The sequence below is a fragment of the Plutella xylostella genome, chromosome 15 (assembly GCF_932276165.1).
Source record: "Plutella xylostella chromosome 15, ilPluXylo3.1, whole genome shotgun sequence".
NCBI classification, from domain to species: Eukaryota; Metazoa; Arthropoda; class Insecta; order Lepidoptera; family Plutellidae; genus Plutella; species Plutella xylostella.
The window spans coordinates 273,499-297,002 of NC_063995.1; the positions used below are offsets into that span (position 1 = coordinate 273,499).

Here is a 23,504-nt window from a genome sequence, read left to right on the forward strand (position 1 = left end):
GCCAGCAACCCGTTTTCTACGTGATATAATTATAGTGATATGTAGCTCTCGACGACGCAGTCATAAACTACAGGCACTATACCTACAGTCAGACGGCAGTCTGACATCAGGGATCATTGGAGCAGTGGATCTAGCCGCTGCAGCGTATAGCCACAGTACTCACAAGGAGAGTCGCCTCGGGGCGGTGAGACCCCTCCCTGATGTCCTGACAGGTGCCGGAGCTGTTGATGGCACGCTCACTTCCCTTACTCCATCCGGAGCACTCGTGTTAGGATCCACACTAGGGACAATGGAGAAGCCATTTGCCAGATCTCCACTCTGGTAACGGAGCTGTAATGCACGCTCACCTCCCGACATGCAGACCTACATATGTCTACCCATGGAGCCTACTCAGCTGGGTCGGACGGCGCATGCTATCCTCACGCACTTCTTGATATCCAGTCAAGCACCGGAGATGTCGGCCCAACTGACGTCGGGCCAACTATAAGGGCAACTCACGTGCCCCGCGACTCTTTCGCTTACGGCCCTCGTCTTAACCGCTACTTAAGCCGCTAGCTGCGTGCGCACGGAGGGACGCCCAGTCACAAGATACCAGTTACCAGGTTTTCCAGGCAGACGAACATGTCTCTCCTGCAGCTAACCACATGCCACTACGATCATTGGAGCAGTGGATCTAGCCGCTACCGCTGCAGCGTATAGGAGAGAGAGTGTCAGTACGTACCGAGCTTGGCGGCGGCCCGCTGCAGGGGCGCGCTGCCCAGCAGGTCGGCCAGCTCGGCCAGCGCGCCCGCGTCGTCGGCCGCGCGGAAGAACGGGTACCGCGCCGACAGCACGCTCGCCAGCACCACGCCCGCCGCCCACATGTCCACCGCTGCGGGATGCAATATAAACAGATATGTACAAAGGTTCCACTCGAGAGTGTAGGACGTGCAGGAATTCCCCCTCTCAGAATAGAATAGGGGTGGAGAATTCATCATTTATTTATACACTTTATATCCAGAATAGTAGGTGCTTACTAACTTTGTATACTTTTAAAAGACAAGAGCACAACACTACAATTGCTTCAATAATAACTTCCAGGTTGATTAAATCAGGTATTTCTTCAAAATGCAGTCAGAGAAAATTTTATGGTGTACCTATTTGTAAGGATTTTTAACAATGGCTTTATGAATGAGAATTTATTATTTTCCCATAAGACTATAGAAAATCGCTTGCGAGTCACCTGCTGTGACTACCCCTTCGACCCGGGGATTACAGTCGTGAGCATTATGAATGTAGGTATGTATCTCCATTTTTCTAAATATGTAGTAAATGAGCAGTAGCAGTACATACCGGGTCCCTGGTGCGGGTACTTGAGCAGCACCTCGGGCGGGCGGAAGCCGCCGGTGCCGGCGCGACAGGCGCGCGCGCCCGCCCGCCCCGCGCACGCCGCGCACACCGCGCCCACGCCCGCGCACGCGCACGGCGGCTGCGGGGAACACAATGCATATGATTAATAACTGTCTGGGTCGTCAGTTTCATACAATATTCGTATAAGTATATATATATATTTCTCTCGGCTCTTCTATTTTTACGGTAAGGTCAAATTTAGGTTGTGTTGCCTCGCTTCGCTCGGCGCTCCAGGGTTTGCGGTATGGTGGTTAATATTGTTTGGGTTCTTTAACACCTCATAAATCTGAGTCTACTCCATTCGCGCGTTTTTCTAGCTTCTCGATTATCAGTTTACTCTGTCCCTGAAGATAAACTTTTTCATAGAAACGAAATTTTTATTCATTTATTTCTAACGTGGGTTTGCTGTTTGAGAGTATTTTTACAGAACTATGTTTACTTCAATTAAATCCATAATTAGAACTATAAACGCGTCCAAAACTTTGTCTATCTTTTTTATTCATTCAAGGTATTTCTTTGCCACAATCGGCTATCAGGTTATATAGTTGTGTTGACGAGGGTATGAGTAGTGTTGTCTCGCTTCGCTTGGCGCTACAGGATTTGATTTGCAGGCTTCGCTCGGCTCCTATTTTACAGTAAGGTAATACTTAAGTTGTATTGCCTCGCTGCGCTCGGCTCTTCAGTGGTTGTGGTATAATGTTTTGAAATGTTTTGCCTCGCTGCGCTCGGCTCTCCAAGGTTTGTGGTATGATGGCTTGGATTGTTTTGCCTCGCTGCGCTCGGCTCTCCAAGGTTTGTGGTATGATGGCTTGGATTGTTTTGCCTCGCTGCGCTCGGCTCCTCTCCAGGTCTCGGAATGGTAGTCTCGGTTGTTTTGCCTCGCTTCGCTCGGCTCTGCAGTTACATAGGCACTTGCTGTTTATTATACTTTAGCCTCGCTTCGCTCGGCTCTCTAGGTTTTGGATTGATGGTTTAGGTTGTTGTTTTACCTGAGAACTGAAAAGCTTTTTGCAATGCAATGGCACAGGTTTATTTAATCTTACAATACAGGGTCATACTGCTTAGCTACCTTGGTTAGGAGCATACAATTATTCAAAATTGACATTTATTCTATCCCTTTACGACTTGCGACAGCTGTCGGTTCGAAGGCAAAAAGTTTTGTAATTATTTTTTTCTTAAAATAAAATAAAATGATGAGCTTACCCTCTTGACTTCACTGTTGGCGGCGGGCGGCGGCGCGGCGGGCAGCTGCAGCGCGGGCTCGCGGCGCTCCCCCCTCCCCCGCGCCGCGTGCTCCCCCTCCCGCGCCGCCTCGCCCCGCCCCCGCACCGTCAGGTCCAGCGCCACGCGTTTGGCCGCCGGCGGTGACTGCTCCTGCGGGTCACACATCATGGTCAAGTTAATGGAGGTTTATGACAGCTCACTAAATGAACTAAATAAAATTATAAATCCCGACATTCAACACTATAAGTCGCATCACTTTTGAACGGCCAAGTGAATTTTGATAAAATATGGCTAACAACAAAAAGAAGAGTGCAGAGTATAATTTTGAAATAAATATGATTTAATTCTTTAGCATATTTTATGACTTTTGACAAGTACACACGGCAACGTTAAATGGTTGGCAGGGCACACTAACGTAGGAAGTGTATGTGTGTGTCAGCGACGTCGACGTAATTATTTAGTTCTGGGCAACCCACACACGGATATTGTAAGCATGTAGTTGTGCCAGTGACAATGATTCATTGTTTTTATGATATGAAGCAAAATTTTGCAATGCATTGTAATAGATTGAATGGCTCAGTTGGTATGATACAAGACTTACAATAATCGGTATGGTGGTTCAAATCCCTCTGAACTTACAAAATTCCTTTTTTGTTTTTTTTATAGATTTAATTAATTTTTTAATATGGCTAATAATAGTATTGTAGTAAATACGAATAAAAGCAACACATAAAGTAAATGAAACAAGTTATTAAGTGTTAAAATTACAAAATTTATTCTTGCCGTAACATAAACATTAAGGATTTTACGTTTTTGTTGTTTTTCGTTTTAAAACATAGTTGTAGTTTATATTAATAAGGAAAATTTTCAATTAGCAGTTTTAAATCATAATAAACTACAGAAAAGGATGGACTGGCTGTTTTACTAAAGTAAATAGGCAAGTCATTAGTTATATGAATCAACATGTTAATTAGCTAGAAATAAGATAACTTATTCCAACCTCAGTAACAATAACATCATTAACACATGGCTTACCCATAATTGTAAATAATAATAAGTATTTAACAAAATAACTAAAATCTTATACAAATGAAAAAATAAAAATTACTGAGCTAACCCCAATAACTATAATTTTCACCACTTTTTCGCCATAATATCTTACCATCCATCCTTGTCTGACTTAAAGGACTTTTCATCACTAAATATCACCACATTGTTGCACCAATCAAAGTTTAAAATAGTCAGTCGCAAAACGCACTCTGTTTCGACATCGTCGGATCTGATCGGTTAGAGCAATTTTCTTCGTCGGCTTCCGACACCGCAACCCAGCAGCACGCAAGTGAACCCGTACGGTTTGTAGGGATAGATTATGTGTTGTGGCCGTAGAACGGGTGCTGCAGAACGGATCAGCGCTATGTGCAGCTACGATATCTCGATGGCGTGGTGATGCATCCGTATAGACGACTACTACTGTCTACATGTCCCGAATCTGCGTATCGGTGAACCCATAATTGAACAGTTCTCCTCTGCAAACAAAAAAAAACAAATACTTAACAAATACAAATATTCTAACAGTCAAATAAAATATTTACAATTCTATGTTACTTACCGTTAAACGTCTTGCGATTTCACTAATTGTAATGTTTTGTTCATATAAATACGATTATATTTCGTAGCTTCATTCTTCAGATATAAATTAACAATGTAGTCCTTTCAACCTACAAGGCAACTTTCGCACGTGTAAAGAGTACCTAAATCGATTCCAGAATCGATTGTGTGTACCCAGCCTAAATAAAAAAAAGTTATCCTACCCGTTCTTTTCTAGCCTATGCCTGTCCCTACAATTCTCTCCATTCTTTTTTCGTGCGAGGCAACGGTAACACGTTAACCTAAAATTTTATTTCTACTATAATTTTTTCACGAATAAGTACTTTTATTAAAATGCCAAAGCGCAGTAGTGAAGCGAAGATTCAGTATTATGAAGCAAAATTACAGAAGTTACAAGAAAAACAAAAAGCCACACCGCCGGCTGTGCGCCGACGATGTATAGTTTATTCAGATTCATCAACGGATGACAACTCAGGTAAGTCTAGAAGTTTACTTACTTACTACGAACAGTGTGTGTTAAAGTGATATGTTTCATCCTGGGTGTCGGCCGCGAGCCACGACAGGATTTGTTTTACCCTGGGCGTCGGCCGTGAGCCACGACAGGATTTGTTAACCGAGGTGGTGGCCGAGAGCAACCATGAGTCAAGAACCTTAAGCTTGGGTGTAGGCCGAGAGTCACAACGAGCTAAAAAATAAAACTACCCACTTATATCAACAAATTTGATAATAAATTTACGTTGTTTCAGACAACGAGCCGCTGGCCGAAAACCTGTCACCACAACCGGAAGAGCAATCTCCCGTGGTAACGATTGATGCTCCGCCTGAGACAACCAATACTGATACCCTGACGCAAGTGGACGAGTCGGAAGAAATTGATGTCGAGTTTCTTTCGGCTTTAGGCGATACAACTCCGGAAACGCCTATGTACGGCGAAAAAATTCACGAGACATTGGCGCAAAGATGGTTGCCAATTCTCCGCCGCGGCTTGCCTAAGGAGGCAGCTGAATCATTACTAAAGGAATATAGGATTCCCGAAAATTGTAAACTGTTGAGAGCGCCGACACTCAACCCAGAAATCATTTCGGCCATAAACGGTGCTGCCAGGGGCAGAGATAAGAAGATCGAGAATCTTCAGCAACAACTCGGCCTGGGCATAACTGCTATCAACCGAGCCATGAATACACTGGTTACTGGCAGCGGTGATGATAAGCAGGATAAAGTCCAAGCTGTTAAGGTTTTATCTGATGCATGCCGCATATTATCTGACCTTCACTATAAAGAATCAGAATCCAGATCAAATTTAATTTTACCAGGACTGGACAAATCTTTCCTTTCTGTCATTCAAGATGTAGAAAGGGACGAGTCGCTATTTGGAAGTAAACTCGGTGACAAGATCAGAGCATCTCAGATGATCGAGAAACAAGGACTCCAAATTAAAAAAGTCGTCACGATCCAGAAACCTCCTGCGCCGTCCACGTCCAAGTCGGCTAACGGATCCCGCTACCAGGGAAACTGGTCCACGCCTTCCCGCTTCCAGCCGTCGTCGTCGAACAGGGGGGGGAGGGGAGGCGCGCAGAAGATCCAAGCGACGCAGAGACCAACGTATCCGTCACGGGGAACGACACAAGCGAAGGGCAGCTACAACAAGCAGCGTGCTCCTCCACGCCACTAAACTTGGTACGTCACGCTGGCAGGTTACAATATTTTTTCGATTGCTGGCTATCAATCACGAATAATCCTGTCGTATTGAGCTGGATAAAAGATGGGTTTTCTATACCTTTCGAAACCAAAGTCTTCCAAAAAACTGTTCCTAAAAATGTTTTTACTCTATCGGAGAAAAAAGATATGGCAGTTTCTATAAGCAAGATATTGGAGCTAGGAGCTATATCTGAATGTAGGCCATGCGACGAACAGTTCATCTCCAAAAATTTTCTAGCCCCTAAGGCCAACGGTGAAAAGAGATTTATCCTAAATCTAAAGCCACTTAACAAGTTTATCCCTAAATTACATTTTAAAATGGAGGATCACAGAACGGCCGCTAGATTAATACCTAAAGATGGCTTCATGGCCACCATTGATTTAAAAGAGGCCTATTTAATTTTACCTATATCGTCCTCTGATAGAAAGTACCTACGGTTTCAATTTCAAAACGACGATAATGGAAATGATTCCTTATTTGAGTTTTCGGCATTACCTTACGGCCTCTCAGTAGCCCCAAGAACTTTTACGAAACTCATGAGAGAAGTCACCACTTATCTTCGATCACGTGGCTTCACCTCGGTTATTTACTTAGATGATATATTATGCATCGGAGAAAATTATGAAGAATGTTTATCGAACGTCAGAGAAACCATTTCTTTGTTACACTGCCTGGGATTCGTGATTAATTTCAGTAAAAGCTCATTGAAACCCGAACAAAGTTGCTGTTTCTTAGGCTTTGTCTACGATTCAAGATATATGACAATATCCCTCACTGATAAAAAAAGAGACAATATAGCCAAATTGGTTAAAAAATTCCAAACATTACGTTCGTGTTCAATCAGAGATTTCGCTCAATTAATAGGCTCTTTGACCGCAGCTTGTCCAGCAGTGCGTTATGGATGGTTGTACACGAAATTACTGGAGAGACATAAATTTCTTGCGTTACAGAAATATCATTCTTTTGACGCGAAATTTAAACCATCTACAGATATTTTACCAGATTTAGAATGGTGGGCTCAGCACATCTATTCTTCTTGCAATACCATAGGCATCCAAATATTCGATCAAGAAATCTTTACAGATGCCTCTAGAACCGGCTGGGGTGCGTACAGTAATAATAATCGCGTTAATGGTGGCTGGACAGAGGGCGAACAGCAGTTCCATATTAATTATATTTCGTAGCTTCATTCTTCAGATATAAATTAACAATGTAGTCCTTTCAACCTACAAGGCAACTTTCGCACGTATAAAGAGTACCTAAATCGATTCCAGAATCGATTGTGTGTACCCAGCCTAAATAAAAAAAAGTTATCCTACCCGTTCTTTTCTAGCCTATGCCTGTCCCTACAATTCTCTTCATTCTTTTTTCGTGCGAGGCAACGGTAACACGTTAACCTAAAATTTTATTTCTACTATAATTTTTTCACGAATAAGTACTTTTATTAAAATGCCAAAGCGCAGTAGTGAAGCGAAGATTCAGTATTATGAAGCAAAATTACAGAAGTTACAAGAAAAACAAAAAGCCACACCGCCGGCTGTGCGCCGACGATGTATAGTTTATTCAGATTCATCAACGGATGACAACTCAGGTAAGTCTAGAAGTTTACTTACTTACTACGAACAGTGTGTGTTAAAGTGATATGTTTCATCCTGGGTGTCGGCCGCGAGCCACGACAGGATTTGTTTTACCCTGGGCGTCGGCCGTGAGCCACGACAGGATTTGTTAACCGAGGTGGTGGCCGAGAGCAACCATGAGTCAAGAACCTTAAGCTTGGGTGTAGGCCGAGAGTCACAACGAGCTAAAAAATAAAACTACCCACTTATATCAACAAATTTGATAATAAATTTACGTTGTTTCAGACAACGAGCCGCTGGCCGAAAACCTGTCACCACAACCGGAAGAGCAATCTCCCGTGGTAACGATTGATGCTCCGCCTGAGACAACCAATACTGATACCCTGACGCAAGTGGACGAGTCGGAAGAAATTGATGTCGAGTTTCTTTCGGCTTTAGGCGATACAACTCCGGAAACGCCTATGTACGGCGAAAAAATTCACGAGACATTGGCGCAAAGATGGTTGCCAATTCTCCGCCGCGGCTTGCCTAAGGAGGCAGCTGAATCATTACTAAAGGAATATAGGATTCCCGAAAATTGTAAACTGTTGAGAGCGCCGACACTCAACCCAGAAATCATTTCGGCCATAAACGGTGCTGCCAGGGGCAGAGATAAGAAGATCGAGAATCTTCAGCAACAACTCGGCCTGGGCATAACTGCTATCAACCGAGCCATGAATACACTGGTTACTGGCAGCGGTGATGATAAGCAGGATAAAGTCCAAGCTGTTAAGGTTTTATCTGATGCATGCCGCATATTATCTGACCTTCACTATAAAGAATCAGAATCCAGATCAAATTTAATTTTACCAGGACTGGACAAATCTTTCCTTTCTGTCATTCAAGATGTAGAAAGGGACGAGTCGCTATTTGGAAGTAAACTCGGTGACAAGATCAGAGCATCTCAGATGATCGAGAAACAAGGACTCCAAATTAAAAAAGTCGTCACGATCCAGAAACCTCCTGCGCCGTCCACGTCCAAGTCGGCTAACGGATCCCGCTACCAGGGAAACTGGTCCACGCCTTCCCGCTTCCAGCCGTCGTCGTCGAACAGGGGGGGGAGGGGAGGCGCGCAGAAGATCCAAGCGACGCAGAGACCAACGTATCCGTCACGGGGAACGACACAAGCGAAGGGCAGCTACAACAAGCAGCGTGCTCCTCCACGCCACTAAACTTGGTACGTCACGCTGGCAGGTTACAATATTTTTTCGATTGCTGGCTATCAATCACGAATAATCCTGTCGTATTGAGCTGGATAAAAGATGGGTTTTCTATACCTTTCGAAACCAAAGTCTTCCAAAAAACTGTTCCTAAAAATGTTTTTACTCTATCGGAGAAAAAAGATATGGCAGTTTCTATAAGCAAGATATTGGAGCTAGGAGCTATATCTGAATGTAGGCCATGCGACGAACAGTTCATCTCCAAAAATTTTCTAGCCCCTAAGGCCAACGGTGAAAAGAGATTTATCCTAAATCTAAAGCCACTTAACAAGTTTATCCCTAAATTACATTTTAAAATGGAGGATCACAGAACGGCCGCTAGATTAATACCTAAAGATGGCTTCATGGCCACCATTGATTTAAAAGAGGCCTATTTAATTTTACCTATATCGTCCTCTGATAGAAAGTACCTACGGTTTCAATTTCAAAACGACGATAATGGAAATGATTCCTTATTTGAGTTTTCGGCATTACCTTACGGCCTCTCAGTAGCCCCAAGAACTTTTACGAAACTCATGAGAGAAGTCACCACTTATCTTCGATCACGTGGCTTCACCTCGGTTATTTACTTAGATGATATATTATGCATCGGAGAAAATTATGAAGAATGTTTATCGAACGTCAGAGAAACCATTTCTTTGTTACACTGCCTGGGATTCGTGATTAATTTCAGTAAAAGCTCATTGAAACCCGAACAAAGTTGCTGTTTCTTAGGCTTTGTCTACGATTCAAGATATATGACAATATCCCTCACTGATAAAAAAAGAGACAATATAGCCAAATTGGTTAAAAAATTCCAAACATTACGTTCGTGTTCAATCAGAGATTTCGCTCAATTAATAGGCTCTTTGACCGCAGCTTGTCCAGCAGTGCGTTATGGATGGTTGTACACGAAATTACTGGAGAGACATAAATTTCTTGCGTTACAGAAATATCATTCTTTTGACGCGAAATTTAAACCATCTACAGATATTTTACCAGATTTAGAATGGTGGGCTCAGCACATCTATTCTTCTTGCAATACCATAGGCATCCAAATATTCGATCAAGAAATCTTTACAGATGCCTCTAGAACCGGCTGGGGTGCGTACAGTAATAATAATCGCGTTAATGGTGGCTGGACAGAGGGCGAACAGCAGTTCCATATTAATTATTTGGAGCTATTAGCAATATTCTTAAGCCTTAAAAGTTTGGCCCGAAATAGCTCAGACTGTGCAATATTGTTACGAGTTGACAATACGACTGCTATTAGTTACATCAATCGCATGGGGGGTATTCAGTACCCCCATCTTAACAATTTAGCTAAAAAGATCTGGCAATGGTGCGAGGAGCGAAAAATCTGGCTGTTTGCTTCTTACATAAACACAAATGACAATAAGGATGCAGATGAGGAGTCTCGTAAAACTATAAATCCAGATATTGAAATGTCACTATCTGAAGAAGCTTTTACTAAAATAGTTCACAGATTAGGACAACCTGAGATCGATTTATTCGCTTCCCGCACCAACGCTAAGTGCGATACTTACGTCTCATGGAAACCAGACCCCGATGCAATTTCAGTCGATGCATTCACACAAAATTGGAATCGGTGGTTCTTTTATGCTTTTCCACCATACTCATTAATCCTTAAATGCCTTCAAAAAATTATGTTTGACAAGTCAAGTGGCATTTTAGTATTCCCTTACTGGCCTTCTCAGCCCTGGTTTCCTCTTCTAAAAAGCATGCTTAGTTCAGAGATTATTATATTAAATGACGAAGTTCAACACATTTTCAGCCAACGGTGTCCACCGGCCAGGGAGCATACCCTGGCTGCAGCGAGGCTCTGCGGCTCGCGTTCATTAGAAGAGGAACTCCGGAGACTGCCTTAAATCTGACTATTGCATCACTGGCCAAGAACACGTTGAAACAATATAATGTTTCTTTCAAACTTTGGTGGACATTTTGTCGAGATAATAATCTTAAGGGGATCCCTAAAGCTAAAATGCTAAAGTCGGCTTGATATACTTGATTAGATTGGAAAAACGGTGGCTTCTATCACATTGATAAAAATATATTTTGTAGCAGAGGGTATACTGAACATGTTAGTTGCTTATAAATTGGTGCAGGATTATAATAAGTATGTTAAAAAAAATTGCAAACACACCATGTCTTTTGCCATTTTTTGACTTATTATGAAAAAACCCTCGAAATCAGAGGGCCCATTTTCATGGAATCTTATATGTATGTGTAGGTAATTAAATTCTTAACAAAGTTACCTTAAAGAGTTGGATTTAATGGACCAGAAGTCAACTTTTTTTGCAAAAAACTAATAAATTCCGGTTTAAAAATGATGACACCGTGACAGATTTCAGATTTCTTCAGTCGTCGCCCTGGTGGCGGCCTGTTAGGAGCGATACCCACGCCATTTTATTTTTTATCAAATATTTCACAAAAACTGATTAAATCAACAAATTATGACTACAAGTATTATAATACATATGCATTTGCTATGGAAAGTAAATTTTCTAATCATTTTAGATGCAGAAAAGCCGAAAATTCTTAGAAAACATTTCGCCTTTTCGATTTGTTTACATTTTTTACTATAGAGTTACAGATGCATAGATAAAGGTAAACATTGCACATAATGACACTTATTAGATTCTCCGAATAAGAACTATACGGTCAATGCAGTATGCCAAAGCGCGAGCCTGTTTATATTCTGAGGGGTAATTTATTTTATTTTAACGGTTGTGTATGGTAGGTAAGCTACACAATATACAGGGTGTTGAAAAGTAAGTTCATAATTTGTTTTATTTGAAACCAAAAACCGTAGTTAATAAAAATATATATATTTTAAGATGTGGTAGTCTGTACACTACAGGTTGTTAAAAATAAGTAAGTATTTTTAATAATTGAAGATCTAAAATTTACATAATTTTTTAAATCTATTTAACAAGCTTTGCAAAAAAGCGGTTAAGTGCGACTGTATCTCGCCATGAAAAAAATGAAATGTTTACTGTAGCTATGAATTTTATGCGTTACAAGTGGAATAAAATACCGCATAATATTATGTACAACTATGTAAGAGCCTAGTTTTTAAAAAAAAACTCATAAGAAAATATTAAATACACAGGTTTTTTAACCCCTGAAGGAAATAGAGGGGTGTTATAAGTTTAAAGTAAGGGCTGAATTTTTTTTAAATTAGGGTGATAGGTAATGTATATTTTTAATGATTTTTTCAAATAGATAAATGTTATACCATTTTTAAATTGCCATAAAATTACCTATAGTTATAGTTATAGAAAAGGGCAGGGCTACCAGTGCCCATTCGCCACTGCAACCTAAAAGATCTATAAATTATGACTCCCCATGCCGAGTCTCACTCTACAGGCCCAGGTCTTTTATAAACCTGATATTACCTATACAGGATGTTGCAAAAAGGGTATACTGTGCCGAAAGGGTTTGACTCAGGGGTTATTCTGAACAACTTTTGTTCTCCAAGTTTTGGAAATTCTCGAAAAATAAATTCGGTCTCTATAGTAAAAAGTCACGTGATCGAATAAGTTTCTATGTAAAAGGTTTTGTTACGTGAATTTTCAAAATTGTAGAAGAAAAGTGAATCAGAATGGCACCTAAATCCACTTTTGGCTAAGCTTTATACCCTTTTTTCAATACCTTGTATAAAATATCGTCAGCGTCCCCTTAGATCGTAATCATCGTAACTCCTCGTGACCAAATTTTAGAGGAGACAAAAATACTGTTTTTTTGTAGTTCTAGTTGGCATACTACCCACCTAAAGTTTTTTTTAACTAGCCTAAAAATGATTTGTTTAGACAGTCTATCTTCCTGTTCAACCGCAGCCTGAGTGCCAGTGACTCAATGACTGAAAGGAGGCCATTAGTGCTCCTAAATAAATAAAGCAGGCCGGTAGATTATCTTTCAGTGTACCGACACATCTGATTGCTGTAAGAGCCTGATAAGCTCTTCGAACGAGTCATACCTCTGTGGTGGTACGGTTTCGACCTTTCGGACAGTCAGTTTGGCATCCGAAATGCGGATTCGAATAGTGGGTACAATACTTTGCGTTCGTTTACTGTCGGAGCAGGATAAGAACCACGGGCGAGTTGTTGCGCTGTCTGTTTGCTTAAAAATAGTAACCGCGTTCAACTCTATCCCCTAGAGGGCGAACCTTCCATCTATACCATCACTTGTCTTCTTATCTGCAGAAAATTGACAGAGGTCATACGTGTCTAACAAGTACATTAAGGATGCGAAAAGAGAGGGTTTGTTTTCACTGAAGAAGTTCAGTTGCGGAGTTCCACAGCGGTAGGTCTTGGACCCCTCTGTTGTGGAACTTGGCATACAACGCGGTCCTGCAAATCAAGCTCGCAAACGGCGTTAGCACAGTGCATTTTTCTAATGTCACACAGGTCGTGAGGTAGGCTGAGAGCCTCCTTCGGGGATGACATCCCAATGATTCATTACGAAAAAATTGCTGCAGCTGTGCTCGCCATGCAGTGCATGGGCTACTTCCGAATCTGGGGGGCTGTTGCAAAGGAGTCCGTTGCCTCTATACGGTACGGGTTCCGTGCGATCTATGATCCTTCCGGGAGCACCTGTCTTGTCAAGTCGAAGAGAATGGCTCGTATTCGACGCAACCTGCAGTACTGGTGGGATTGGTTGGAGGACAGGACAGCAGGAAGCTGCAGCAGCCGTCATGCTGTGATTCGACGCATAGATGCAAAAAAAAGTTGAAAGTAACTTCATGTTAATAAAATATTAGATCTTAATTTAACAACATAACATTGCAAAAGAAAAATTAACATTGTTGAGTATGTTATTGTAATTTACTAAAGTAGTAATAAAAAACCGGCCAAGTGCGAGTCGGGCTCGCGCACAAAGGGTTCCGTAGCAGCAAAGTTACAGTTAAATCAACCTATCTCAAAAACTATAAGAGATACTTTGATCAAACCAAAAATCGTTGAAAGAGTTAATTAGCATGCATCACCTCTATTTTTTTTAGAATTTTATACCCCGTAGTTATAAAAATAGAGGGGGGGGGACATACTTTTTACGACTTTGAGAGCTGATATCTCAAAAACCGTTCACTTTAAGAAAAATGTTTTTTAGAAAACTTTATATCATTTTAAAAGACCTTTCCATTGATACCCCACACGGGTATGTACATCGAAAAAAAAAAATTTCATCCCTCAGTTACATGTATGGGGGGCCCCACCCCCAATTCTTTTTTTTACTATTTAGTGTCATATTTTTGTAGCGGTTCATACAACACATATTCCCATCAAATTTCATCACTGTAGTACTTATAGTTTCCGAGTAAATCGGCTGTGACAGACGGACAGACGGACAGACGGACATGACGAAACTATAAGGGTTCCGTTTTTGCCATTTTGGCTACGGAACCCTAAAAAGGCTTATTGCATAGTTTTCGTTCACGTTCGCCTACATCGCACGTTGTATATGAGAATAAAGGGTATAATTACTAAGTTTTCTTGTTTAAAAATCACGGTTTGGGGTTTAGAGAAAAACAAATGGTAAAATACGGAATACAGTTTTTTTTTTTCGAATAAAGAGGAAAACATGTGAATTCAAAAAACGTTTCTATTGACACCAAAGAGTACTTTTCGCCGAGAAAAGTGGAGTTACAATGTTTGCGATCTAAAGTGATGATAGAACTAGAACTTATTTTTTCAGTTCACCTGCTGTTGAGTGAATCCAGTGAAATAAATGACTCCTTGACATGAAAATAACTTTTTTTTTATAATCGTTATAACAAAACCGTTTTTTTTAATACAGCAATATTTGTAGGTGTACTTACAGTGAGCAAAAGAGCGCAGCAAGGTGTAAATTTTTTGGTTTTTAAGAAACAAAAATATTATTTCTATCATATCCCAAATACACATAAGTACTTAAAAAAAAAATACACACTCTCGCCTGTACTAATGTACTCCCTTGCGGGGGTACTTACATGTTATTATTTTTCTGGTGACCTCCCCATATCCCTTTGCCAGCTACGTAACCTTTTGTGACACCCTGTATATGCAGAGTTCTGCAAACTACTGTTCTGCTTTTTTAAAACACCAAAAAAAAACAGGTCGTCTAACTAAAAGGTCACGTGACCAAAAAAAAATTATATGAAGAAGCGTTTTTTTCATGAATATAAAAAATTACGTAGGATAAAAGTTTTTCAGAGTGACGCCTGAGTAACGCCCTTTCGGCTAACTATACTTTTTTTATTACACGGGGGCAGAGTTTAATACAACACCCTGAACTATTAAACTCTGATAATATTTTCGCGATTTTTTTACATTCTGATTTCATTTCCTGGCTTAGAAATAACATCAATAACATGCTGCACACGTAGGTTTCGGCATAGTATTAAACCCTTTTTGCAACAACCTGTATAAATATCGGCACGGGTACGACTTTATATATAATTAATTATTAAATATTAAAAATACTTTCAAATAAAAATAAATATTTTCGTATCACAAAACAATATTACTTACTTAGTATATTTTTAACAAAGTGGCATGTCTTCACTTTTATGTTTTCGAGTACTATGTTAAAATTTCATGTCATTGTCCGTAGAACGCCCCGCATACCTCAACCCCCCCTCTCTAGATTTGACAGATTCTGATTTTCTTCCAGCTTTAGTGACAGCCTTAACAGTTACGAACCTTCTATATCCGATGTAATTTTATTCTTAACGGAACAATTCGATAAGGGTTCCGCGTATGGAACTCTGAATAGTCATCGTTCGGCACTCTCCCTCCTATTAGGAGGCGAAGTAAGTGCAGACGTCAGAATCAAACGACTCCTGAAAGGAGCGTTTAAACTAAGACCTTCTGTTCCAAAATATACCTCAACGTGGGACCCACAAGTTGTGCTAAATAATATATCAAATTGGCCCTCAAATAAAGATCTTTCATTAGAACAGTTAACCAAGAAGTTGGTTATTCTATTAGCATTATGTACAGCGCACAGAGTACAAACGCTGTCACTAATAAAATTAAATAACATTAAATCTGATGCAAATGGAATTAAGATTATTATCTCTGACCTTATAAAGACTTCAGCTCCTGGTCGTGACCAACCTGTACTAGTTTTACCATATTATAATGAGAATAAAAGTATTTGTCCAGCCACTGTCATAGAACAATACTTAACATCTACCAAGGAATTAAGACCCACAGACGTAAATAACCTTATACTTACCTGGAAACGGCCCCACAGGGCAGCCTCTGCTCAATCTATCAGTAGATGGATAAAGCAGGTGCTGGCCGACAGCGGGGTGGACACGACGGTTTTCAGTGCGCACAGCACGAGGCACGCCTCCACGTCGGCCGCGAGCTCCGCGGGCATTTCCTTAGACGTTATTCGTAGGACAGCTAGCTGGACAAAGACTTCAGAAACATTTGCTCGCTTTTACAAGCGCCCTATTTCTGATGAGAGTGATTTTGCTAAATCTATCCTAGGTAATAATTTAAATGACCAATAATTGTTGATTATTTTGATTGTTCATTATTTTGATTATGTATCACAAACCAAAAGTGCCTAATTACTTACCTAAGTTAACTTATGACAGTTGTACTTATTATAGTTATAAGAATAAACGTTAGTTTGATATAAATGTAATTTTTATTTTATTACAAGAAAACTTCCGTTCTAAGGACAAAACTTACAAAACTCTAAACATCTACATTGTTAATTTATATCTGAAGAATGAAGCTACGAAATATAATATTGTGATCAATTGAACTTCTTGAAGTTCGATCAATATTATATGAGTAAGCTTCATTCGAAGATATAAATACCCACCCACCCATGTAACTAACCCATAAGTTTTGTCCGGCATCTCTAAAAATAATGAAGAGAATTGTAGGGACAGGCATAGGCTAGAAAAGAACGGGTAGGATAACTTTTTTTTATTTAGGCTGGGTACACACAATCGATTCTGGAATCGATTTAGGTACTCTTTATACGTGCGAAAGTTGCCTTGTAGGTTGAAAGGACTACATTGTTAATTTATATCTTCGAATGAAGCTTACTCATATAATATTGATCGAATTTCAAGAAGTTCAATTGATCACAATATTATCTCCGCCTTTTTGAACATGGTTAAGTGACTTTCCATACTGACTGCGAAGAGTAATTAATTAAATTGACAAATCACAAAGTGAATCACTTTGCAGACGCAGAGGTGAATTGAAACTAAAACTAAAAACAAATTTCGTTTATTCATATTGTATGAGGGTAGAATGGTTTTAATTCTCAAATGAAGAACGAATCATATATTTTTGGCGAAGAGAAATAGTCGACAGCTATGCAGCTTGTAGTCATTTGTCAGTTTCAATTTTTACTCAACAGTGTTTAAATTAACGCAAAATTTGAATTAAGTTAAATAAAAATAACCATCCGTGGCCTCGAACTCACGACCTATGTTTCATTAGTCCAACATTCTACCAATGAGCTACGAAGTGTATAGACACAGGAAGTAAAATTTTGCTTCACATCAATTTTATAACTATTTCACTAACACTACCGGTTGATATTTTTATGTCACAGCTGGTATACGGGCGTTTGCCTACGCGCAAACTCGTTTGTGCTGTTGTGTGTGTGTGTGTGTGTGGTTTGTTACTGGTGTGTAAACCGATTTCTGCGTTTATGCACACATAGACAACGTTAGTGTGCACATATACACTACGTTAGTGTGCCCTGCCGACCATTTGACGTTGCCGTGTGTACCTTATTGTAAAAAAAATAAACTATTTCATTTCGTTATCTGTACTTAAGATACACAGTGATCGAAATTACCTCATCTCTAAGTCTCTTCCTTATATTGGAGTTGGCGTGCGCAGGCGGGGGGTGCGGCGGGGGCGGGGGCGGCACGGCGGGGGGCGGGGGGGAGATGCGCTGCGCCAGGCCGAAGTCCACTAACAGGTACCTGGAAGAATTCATTTAAATGAGAGAGTGATACATTTTAACCTTTTATAAGGCAGAGTAAGGATGAATATTTCATTGGTTTTGGACCTTCAGTTGAAATCATAAAGTTCAAAATATGATGGTTATATAACACCCAGAGCCTTATAAAGCATTAAACATTTGGCAGGCTTTAAAATTTGCATATTAGCCTCATGTCACTTCATCATTATTGCTGAGTCGCAAATGCTTGGGTTTAGCATTGGCATTACTAATGTGTGTTGGGCAGCAACTAAACCACTTTTGTTGATCTAGCATTATTCTATTTTAACAAACCTAATCAGATATTTGATACTGGTTACATTATACTCATGTACTTAGTGGTTACAATATGTGTGTATCAAATACCAGAACAAAAATCATACAATAGAAATCTGTTAGTCATTAATCATAATAATAATTAATTGAGTTCAATAAATTACCTTTTATTTTCTCTATCATAGAGAAAATTACTAGGCTTGACATCTCGGTGGATGACTCCAAATGAGTGCACTCTCTTCAGAGCCACAAACAACGCCTTGAGGTAGTCCCGCAGCTCCTGGGCATCCATCGATGATACATATTCCTGAGGAAATATTTATTTAATAAATAATCTCAAAATCCACTTTACAGTCGGAAAATGGCCTACTTTATTGGTTTAAAACATTACCAAAGTTTAAGTAAAGCTTGTTAGATTCAATTGATACTTACAGAAAATTTCCTATGAGGTATATACGGCATTACAAAAACTATGGTGTCAACATGACGAAGGCACAACTCCACTCCTATTATATTATCTTGGCCACTGAAATAAGAAAAAACAAATCAGAATTGTTAGAGATGCGACAGGTTGTCCATGACAACTTCACATGACAGTAACAATACTTACCCCATTTCCTGCAGGCAGCGCAGCTCGTGCTCGACGCGCGCGGGGTGCGTGTTGGGCACGAGGTGCTTGATGGCGAACCAGCGCCGCTCCGCCTCCGCCAGCCCGTGGTGCTGCCGCAGCGAGCCCAGGTACACCGAGCTGAATGTGCCAACACCAATCTTGCGGTGCAGCTCAAATATCTTATCTAGTTTTGGCAGTTTAGAGACCAGTTCTTTTATCTGTTGCTCTGGAATATTGCAGTGGTGGATTAGTGTGAGAATTGATTGTTTAACCTTTGTCATGACTCTAAAGTCATAACCTCCTAAATTTAACGTTATTTTAATTTTATTGGTTAAACTTTACTGCTGTGTGTAAAACCATAGGTATTTTGTAAACTTACGATCAGTTTCCTCCGCTGTAAGGTCTTCTTTTTTATTTTTGACAATGTCATGACCATTTTTTCGATTATTTATCACGTCTTTTGGCAGTCTTACTTCAATTCCCCTAATTCTAGACATTATTTAATATACTTTTATCACATTTTATTACAACTAAAAAGTGAAATCCTGTTATCTCTATCACAATTTTTTGCTAAAAAGCAAAAATAATTTCAGGCAGTCATGAAAACGACATGTCAAATGAAATGTCATTGATGTCATAGAGTAAGTAATGTCAAACAAAAATATTCTGTACACGTAAAAAAATAAAAAAAGGCTATTTTAGTTTCAAACGGTCAAACCGGGAGGGCTTAGGTTCGCAAAACTCGGAATAATAACTTTATTGTACTTCAAAATAAGTCAACCGAGAGCGTCGTGGTTTTTGTTTAATTTTCCAGTTATGTTTGATTAGGGAGGGACAGACACTGCTCCGTAAAAGTAATGATTGTGTTGTTCAGCGTTCTTTCTGCCATGGCAAAAATAGTTATGCTATAAAATAAAAAGCTGCAAGCAAGGGTACCTAGTATATTTTTTTGTTTTTCGTGAGCGGCTTTAGCTCAGTCGCTTCTCGTGACAGAGATGCGGGTTCGAATAATGGCCCTGAAATGTACCAATGAGTACTTTGAATCGTGCCGAGGGTGTCTAATACATTAAAAGAGGCATATTATGCACATGATACCTGTTGGTACCTTCATTTATTAACAAATTGGTAGTTCCTACTTATATGTTTAATAAATTCTAATATATTTTCACTTACTACATGACTATTAAATAATTATGTTTCATGAGCCTGATATCATAAAATAAACAAATTATATCTTATTTCACAGGGAAAGATATCTGACTGAACCAATATTACATTAGAATAAAGGTAGTTTTTGGGTTCCGCTCATCTTGCATAATCTTTATTAACCAAAACTCATTTCGCATAACTCGTATGGTCTAAACTTTTTTGGCCGAACCATCACTTTGCCAAGACTTATGTGGCATAAGGCTCGTTTCGTCTAAAACTCTTTAGGCACAATCTTTAAACACCTAAGTTTCGTTTGCTCAAATTTATGTTCGTCTATACCTATGTATAATCTTGTTTCTCCTAATGTTATCTTAATAAATAATATATTAAGTATGTAGTAAATGTACAAATTGTGGTATTTTTCTCCTACATCCCGAAAATCACGATATTGTATGATCAAAAAATCGAAAGTTAACGACCAATATAATTATTACAAACCCCATGAGATCGAAACTTAAAAATAGGTGCGACGACGAGCAAAGCGAGGAGGAGCGTGTTAGGTGCACATGTTCATCAAAACCAAAGCGGAGCGCAGCGAAGCGGAGCGGAGCGTTTTCCAAACAGCGGAAACAATACAAGGCACCAGTTTGCGCTATGTAGGGAGACGCTCCGTCAAAGTTAAAGCCAAACGAATATTATTACTTTGTATAAACCTATGCCATAGCATTATTAGGCTATTCAAGATTTGGCCATACCATTATTAGGCTAAACAATGTTATGCGAAATAACTTTTTACTAAACGAGATTTATGCCATACGATTTTCGGCGTAACGAGACTTTGACCAAACGTCACTATGCAATACGAGATTAGGCAAATAAATCTTATGCCAAAAAAGGTAGAACCGTAGTTTTTGTTTGTATCAGATGTCTTTCCCCGAGGATTGGGATATAAGTGGTATTGTGAACAGACATCTCTTCATACTTTAACAAAAGTTTCCTGAATTTCTTTCTGCTTGTGTGTCCCATCACAAAATGGCCTGTTTTTAGTTTGTTTACAGTTGCATAGCCAATATTCTTTCGTCTTTTCTACTGTGAACCTGATTGGCCTGAAAATAAAGATAAGAAACATTATATTTTGTTAAATATAAACATTCTTAACATTACAACAATTATTAATGCATAAAACACTGATTACAAAGCCAGAGAACAGTGTATAACTGGGTGCCTATTTTTGGTGTATTTTTACTTGCACTTGACTTGGCATACTGCAACAGCATGTATGTCTACAGTTAAAGTAGGCAATACGAGAAAACCTACCTCTGTGTAATTTTTAGATACGCGTCTTTGTGGGTGCCGTCGCACATCGGGTTGGCTTTGGACCGTCCGCAGAGGCACCAGTGGTACGTCTTTCCCTCTTCCAAAAGAACTTTAAACGGCTTTTTATCGTAAATTATGCCATTATCTTTTTGATGTGATGCTGCGTATACGTTCTTGAGGGGATTCTTAGGTATTTCCGGCTTGGGAGGCTTTGTAACATAGTTAGCCTGATAACAAAACAGAAAATATAGAAATGTTATTCAATGCATAACCTCAAAAATTGCGTTATCTCACAAAAAAATAAACTTGCAAACCTTTCGCATTATTTGAACGAAAACTTTATAAACATTTAGATTTTTCACGAACATCTTTACAATCACAATGATACAAAATATAAGTTGCAACTTGTATCTCTTTCAAATAAACAAGAAAAGCAATCGTCAAAAAAGTCGGAAAGAATCGTCGTATATTTAAAAGTATTCTGTGGCTTCTTGTCAAATTTATTATTTAGTCGTGAAGCTATTATTATTCTGAGTTTCATAGTGTGTATGCCAGAATGGCTAGGCAGATTTCAAAATAAAACGGCGCCGTTTTTTTGCTATACATTCTATTGTACTTGGCTAGTGGCCTAACGATTTTAATCAGCCTAGGAATATCTCCAAGATCGATCACTTGCATAGATGCACAGGGGCAAGGAACTTCTCTACAAGGGCAAGTGAGGCCCTGAGCATATTCTGAGCATCAGACAAAGCGTACGTATTTATAATTATAATCTGTGATTTTTGTGACACAAGAATGTCAAATTTAATTTCGACATTTTCAACACGTCACGTCCAGCGTTGCCAGAATGTTACAAAAGTAACATTTTACGTTACTTTTGACCCTCTTGTGTTACCTCCATGTTACACGACTCAATATGTTATATTTGTGTTACTTTTTAGATTTTCTAGGAAATAAAAAAAAATAATGAAACGATTCCAAGAATTATACATTTTTTCGGTTGTTACGTTGGCTTGTACTTGATTTTGTGAATTGACTAACGGTGTGAAATCTTTCAACTTCGTCGTGCCGCATATTCACTCACTCGCGTAAGTCGAGTGTATTTCGCAATCTTCCATCCCGGTTTCTCGGCGTGCGAACAAGTGAGTCGAGTGAGGTTCACTCTAAGTTCTCTCTGACTAGCAGCGAATCGATCAGTCGATACTTTTTTCAAAGTAACTACCTAATACTATGTGTCGTTGTTTTTTTTTTTTATTTGCGATGTGATTTGTTAAGTAAATGTTGCATTCATTATTTTAATCCAATAAATGAGTACGTTTTTTATGGAATCAGTCATTTAATAACGAGTCGTGTTTGCAACTGAAATAAGTTTTGATTTTGACTGATAATGACTGTATGTTTTTTGATTTTTTAAATTTTATCGAATAGGACAGGAAAATTATTTTACTTTTTGTATAATAAACTGCTATAGTAAATATTTTGTCGGTTTCCATATTTAAAAAGGTCATGTTACTTTTCTCGGGAAAATGTAACTTTTTGATCTGATTCGTGTTATATTTGACTATCTGCCACTGGCAACACTGGTCACGTCACTCACTTCACTAGTCAGTGTTGCCGTTAGCGTACATTTTACACATTTGACGTACTATTTGAGCCTCCCATGTGTCATGTGTAATCGGTCCATGTAATGTACCTTTTGAACTTAACATCCAATATCATGTGTAAAATCGTTTATGGACTATTTTACGTTTATTTATTTATTTATACCAAACTTTGTGTAACATAATTATTTTATTGAAGTTTACGTGCCATTAAACCTGAAGGGTTTGTCTTGACACTAAATATATATATAATAAATATATTAATTAATTATTAATATTAATATAATATAGTAAGGATGAACGATCATAAGTTTTAGGGTATGTCGCATACGACCACGGCTTTCTTCTGAACATCACTATGAAGTATTTAAGTATTTCTTCTTTAATATTTTTTAGAGCGTGATTGTTCAGTAGACGGGTGATAGTTTTTAAACTAAGTTTTTAATAGTTTCCTTATGGTTTCGTCATGTCTGTCCGTCTGTCCTGGCTCGTTCTCTGTCGTTTCTGCACCGATTGCCACGAAAATTTTTGGAGAGATGTACCTATTACTGATGATTTAAAATTGGTTTTTGAAATTATCAAAAAATCTAATTTTTTATCCATACAGCGAAAAGTTGATTCGAAAAAAAAACTACTCACCTCATTTCGTGTAAGGTATTGGTAAAAGGGTATCTTTAAATTAAAAAAAAATGCTGTGAAACCATGTGGATCAAACCCGAGATATATTAATACAAAGTTAAAATTAGAGGGTGCCCCCCTTAACTTTTTAAATACTATTACATATAATAATTTAAAAAAAAATGTACCGTATACCTCCAAGTAAGTACTTTC

At 39.1% G+C, this 23,504-nt stretch overlaps 4 protein-coding genes across 5 annotated transcripts; 2 read left to right on the forward strand and 2 right to left on the reverse strand.

The window, feature by feature from the left end:
- Positions 1-688: 688 nt before the first annotated feature.
- Positions 689-19,234, reverse strand: LOC105388468 (cell division cycle 7-related protein kinase). Its single transcript, XM_048625841.1, has 8 exons — positions 18,986-19,234; positions 18,607-18,832; positions 18,429-18,522; positions 18,161-18,303; positions 17,574-17,703; positions 2,593-2,763; positions 1,333-1,468; positions 689-871 (listed from the first exon to the last, which is right to left on the reverse strand). Exons 1-8 carry the CDS (start codon positions 19,101-19,103, stop codon positions 711-713), a joined length of 1,179 nt encoding a protein of 392 aa, XP_048481798.1. The 5' UTR covers positions 19,104-19,234; the 3' UTR covers positions 689-710.
- LOC105387048 lies at positions 4,526-6,032 on the forward strand. The gene is made up of 2 exons (XM_048625844.1): positions 4,526-4,696; positions 4,968-6,032. The coding sequence occupies exons 1-2, from the start codon at positions 4,555-4,557 to the stop codon at positions 5,891-5,893; spliced, it is 1,068 nt and encodes a 355-aa protein (XP_048481801.1). The 5' UTR covers positions 4,526-4,554; the 3' UTR covers positions 5,894-6,032.
- Positions 7,341-10,590, forward strand: LOC125489594. Of its 2 annotated transcripts, XM_048625843.1 has the most exons (3): positions 7,341-7,511; positions 7,783-8,713; positions 10,531-10,590. In XM_048625843.1, the coding sequence occupies exons 1-2, from the start codon at positions 7,370-7,372 to the stop codon at positions 8,706-8,708; spliced, it is 1,068 nt and encodes a 355-aa protein (XP_048481800.1). In that variant the 5' UTR covers positions 7,341-7,369; the 3' UTR covers positions 8,709-8,713; positions 10,531-10,590. The 2 variants fall into 2 exon arrangements, with proteins under 2 accessions (XP_048481800.1, XP_048481799.1); XM_048625842.1 differs by lacking the exon at positions 10,531-10,590 and having other exon boundaries at positions 7,783-8,843.
- Positions 19,235-19,686: 452 nt separating the features above from the next.
- LOC105387638 (CDGSH iron-sulfur domain-containing protein 3, mitochondrial) lies at positions 19,687-21,547 on the reverse strand. Its single transcript, XM_048625877.1, has 4 exons — positions 21,387-21,547; positions 21,073-21,299; positions 20,670-20,861; positions 19,687-19,903 (listed from the first exon to the last, which is right to left on the reverse strand). The coding sequence occupies exons 1-3, from the start codon at positions 21,438-21,440 to the stop codon at positions 20,732-20,734; spliced, it is 411 nt and encodes a 136-aa protein (XP_048481834.1). The 5' UTR covers positions 21,441-21,547; the 3' UTR covers positions 19,687-19,903; positions 20,670-20,731.
- Positions 21,548-23,504: the final 1,957 nt, after the last annotated feature.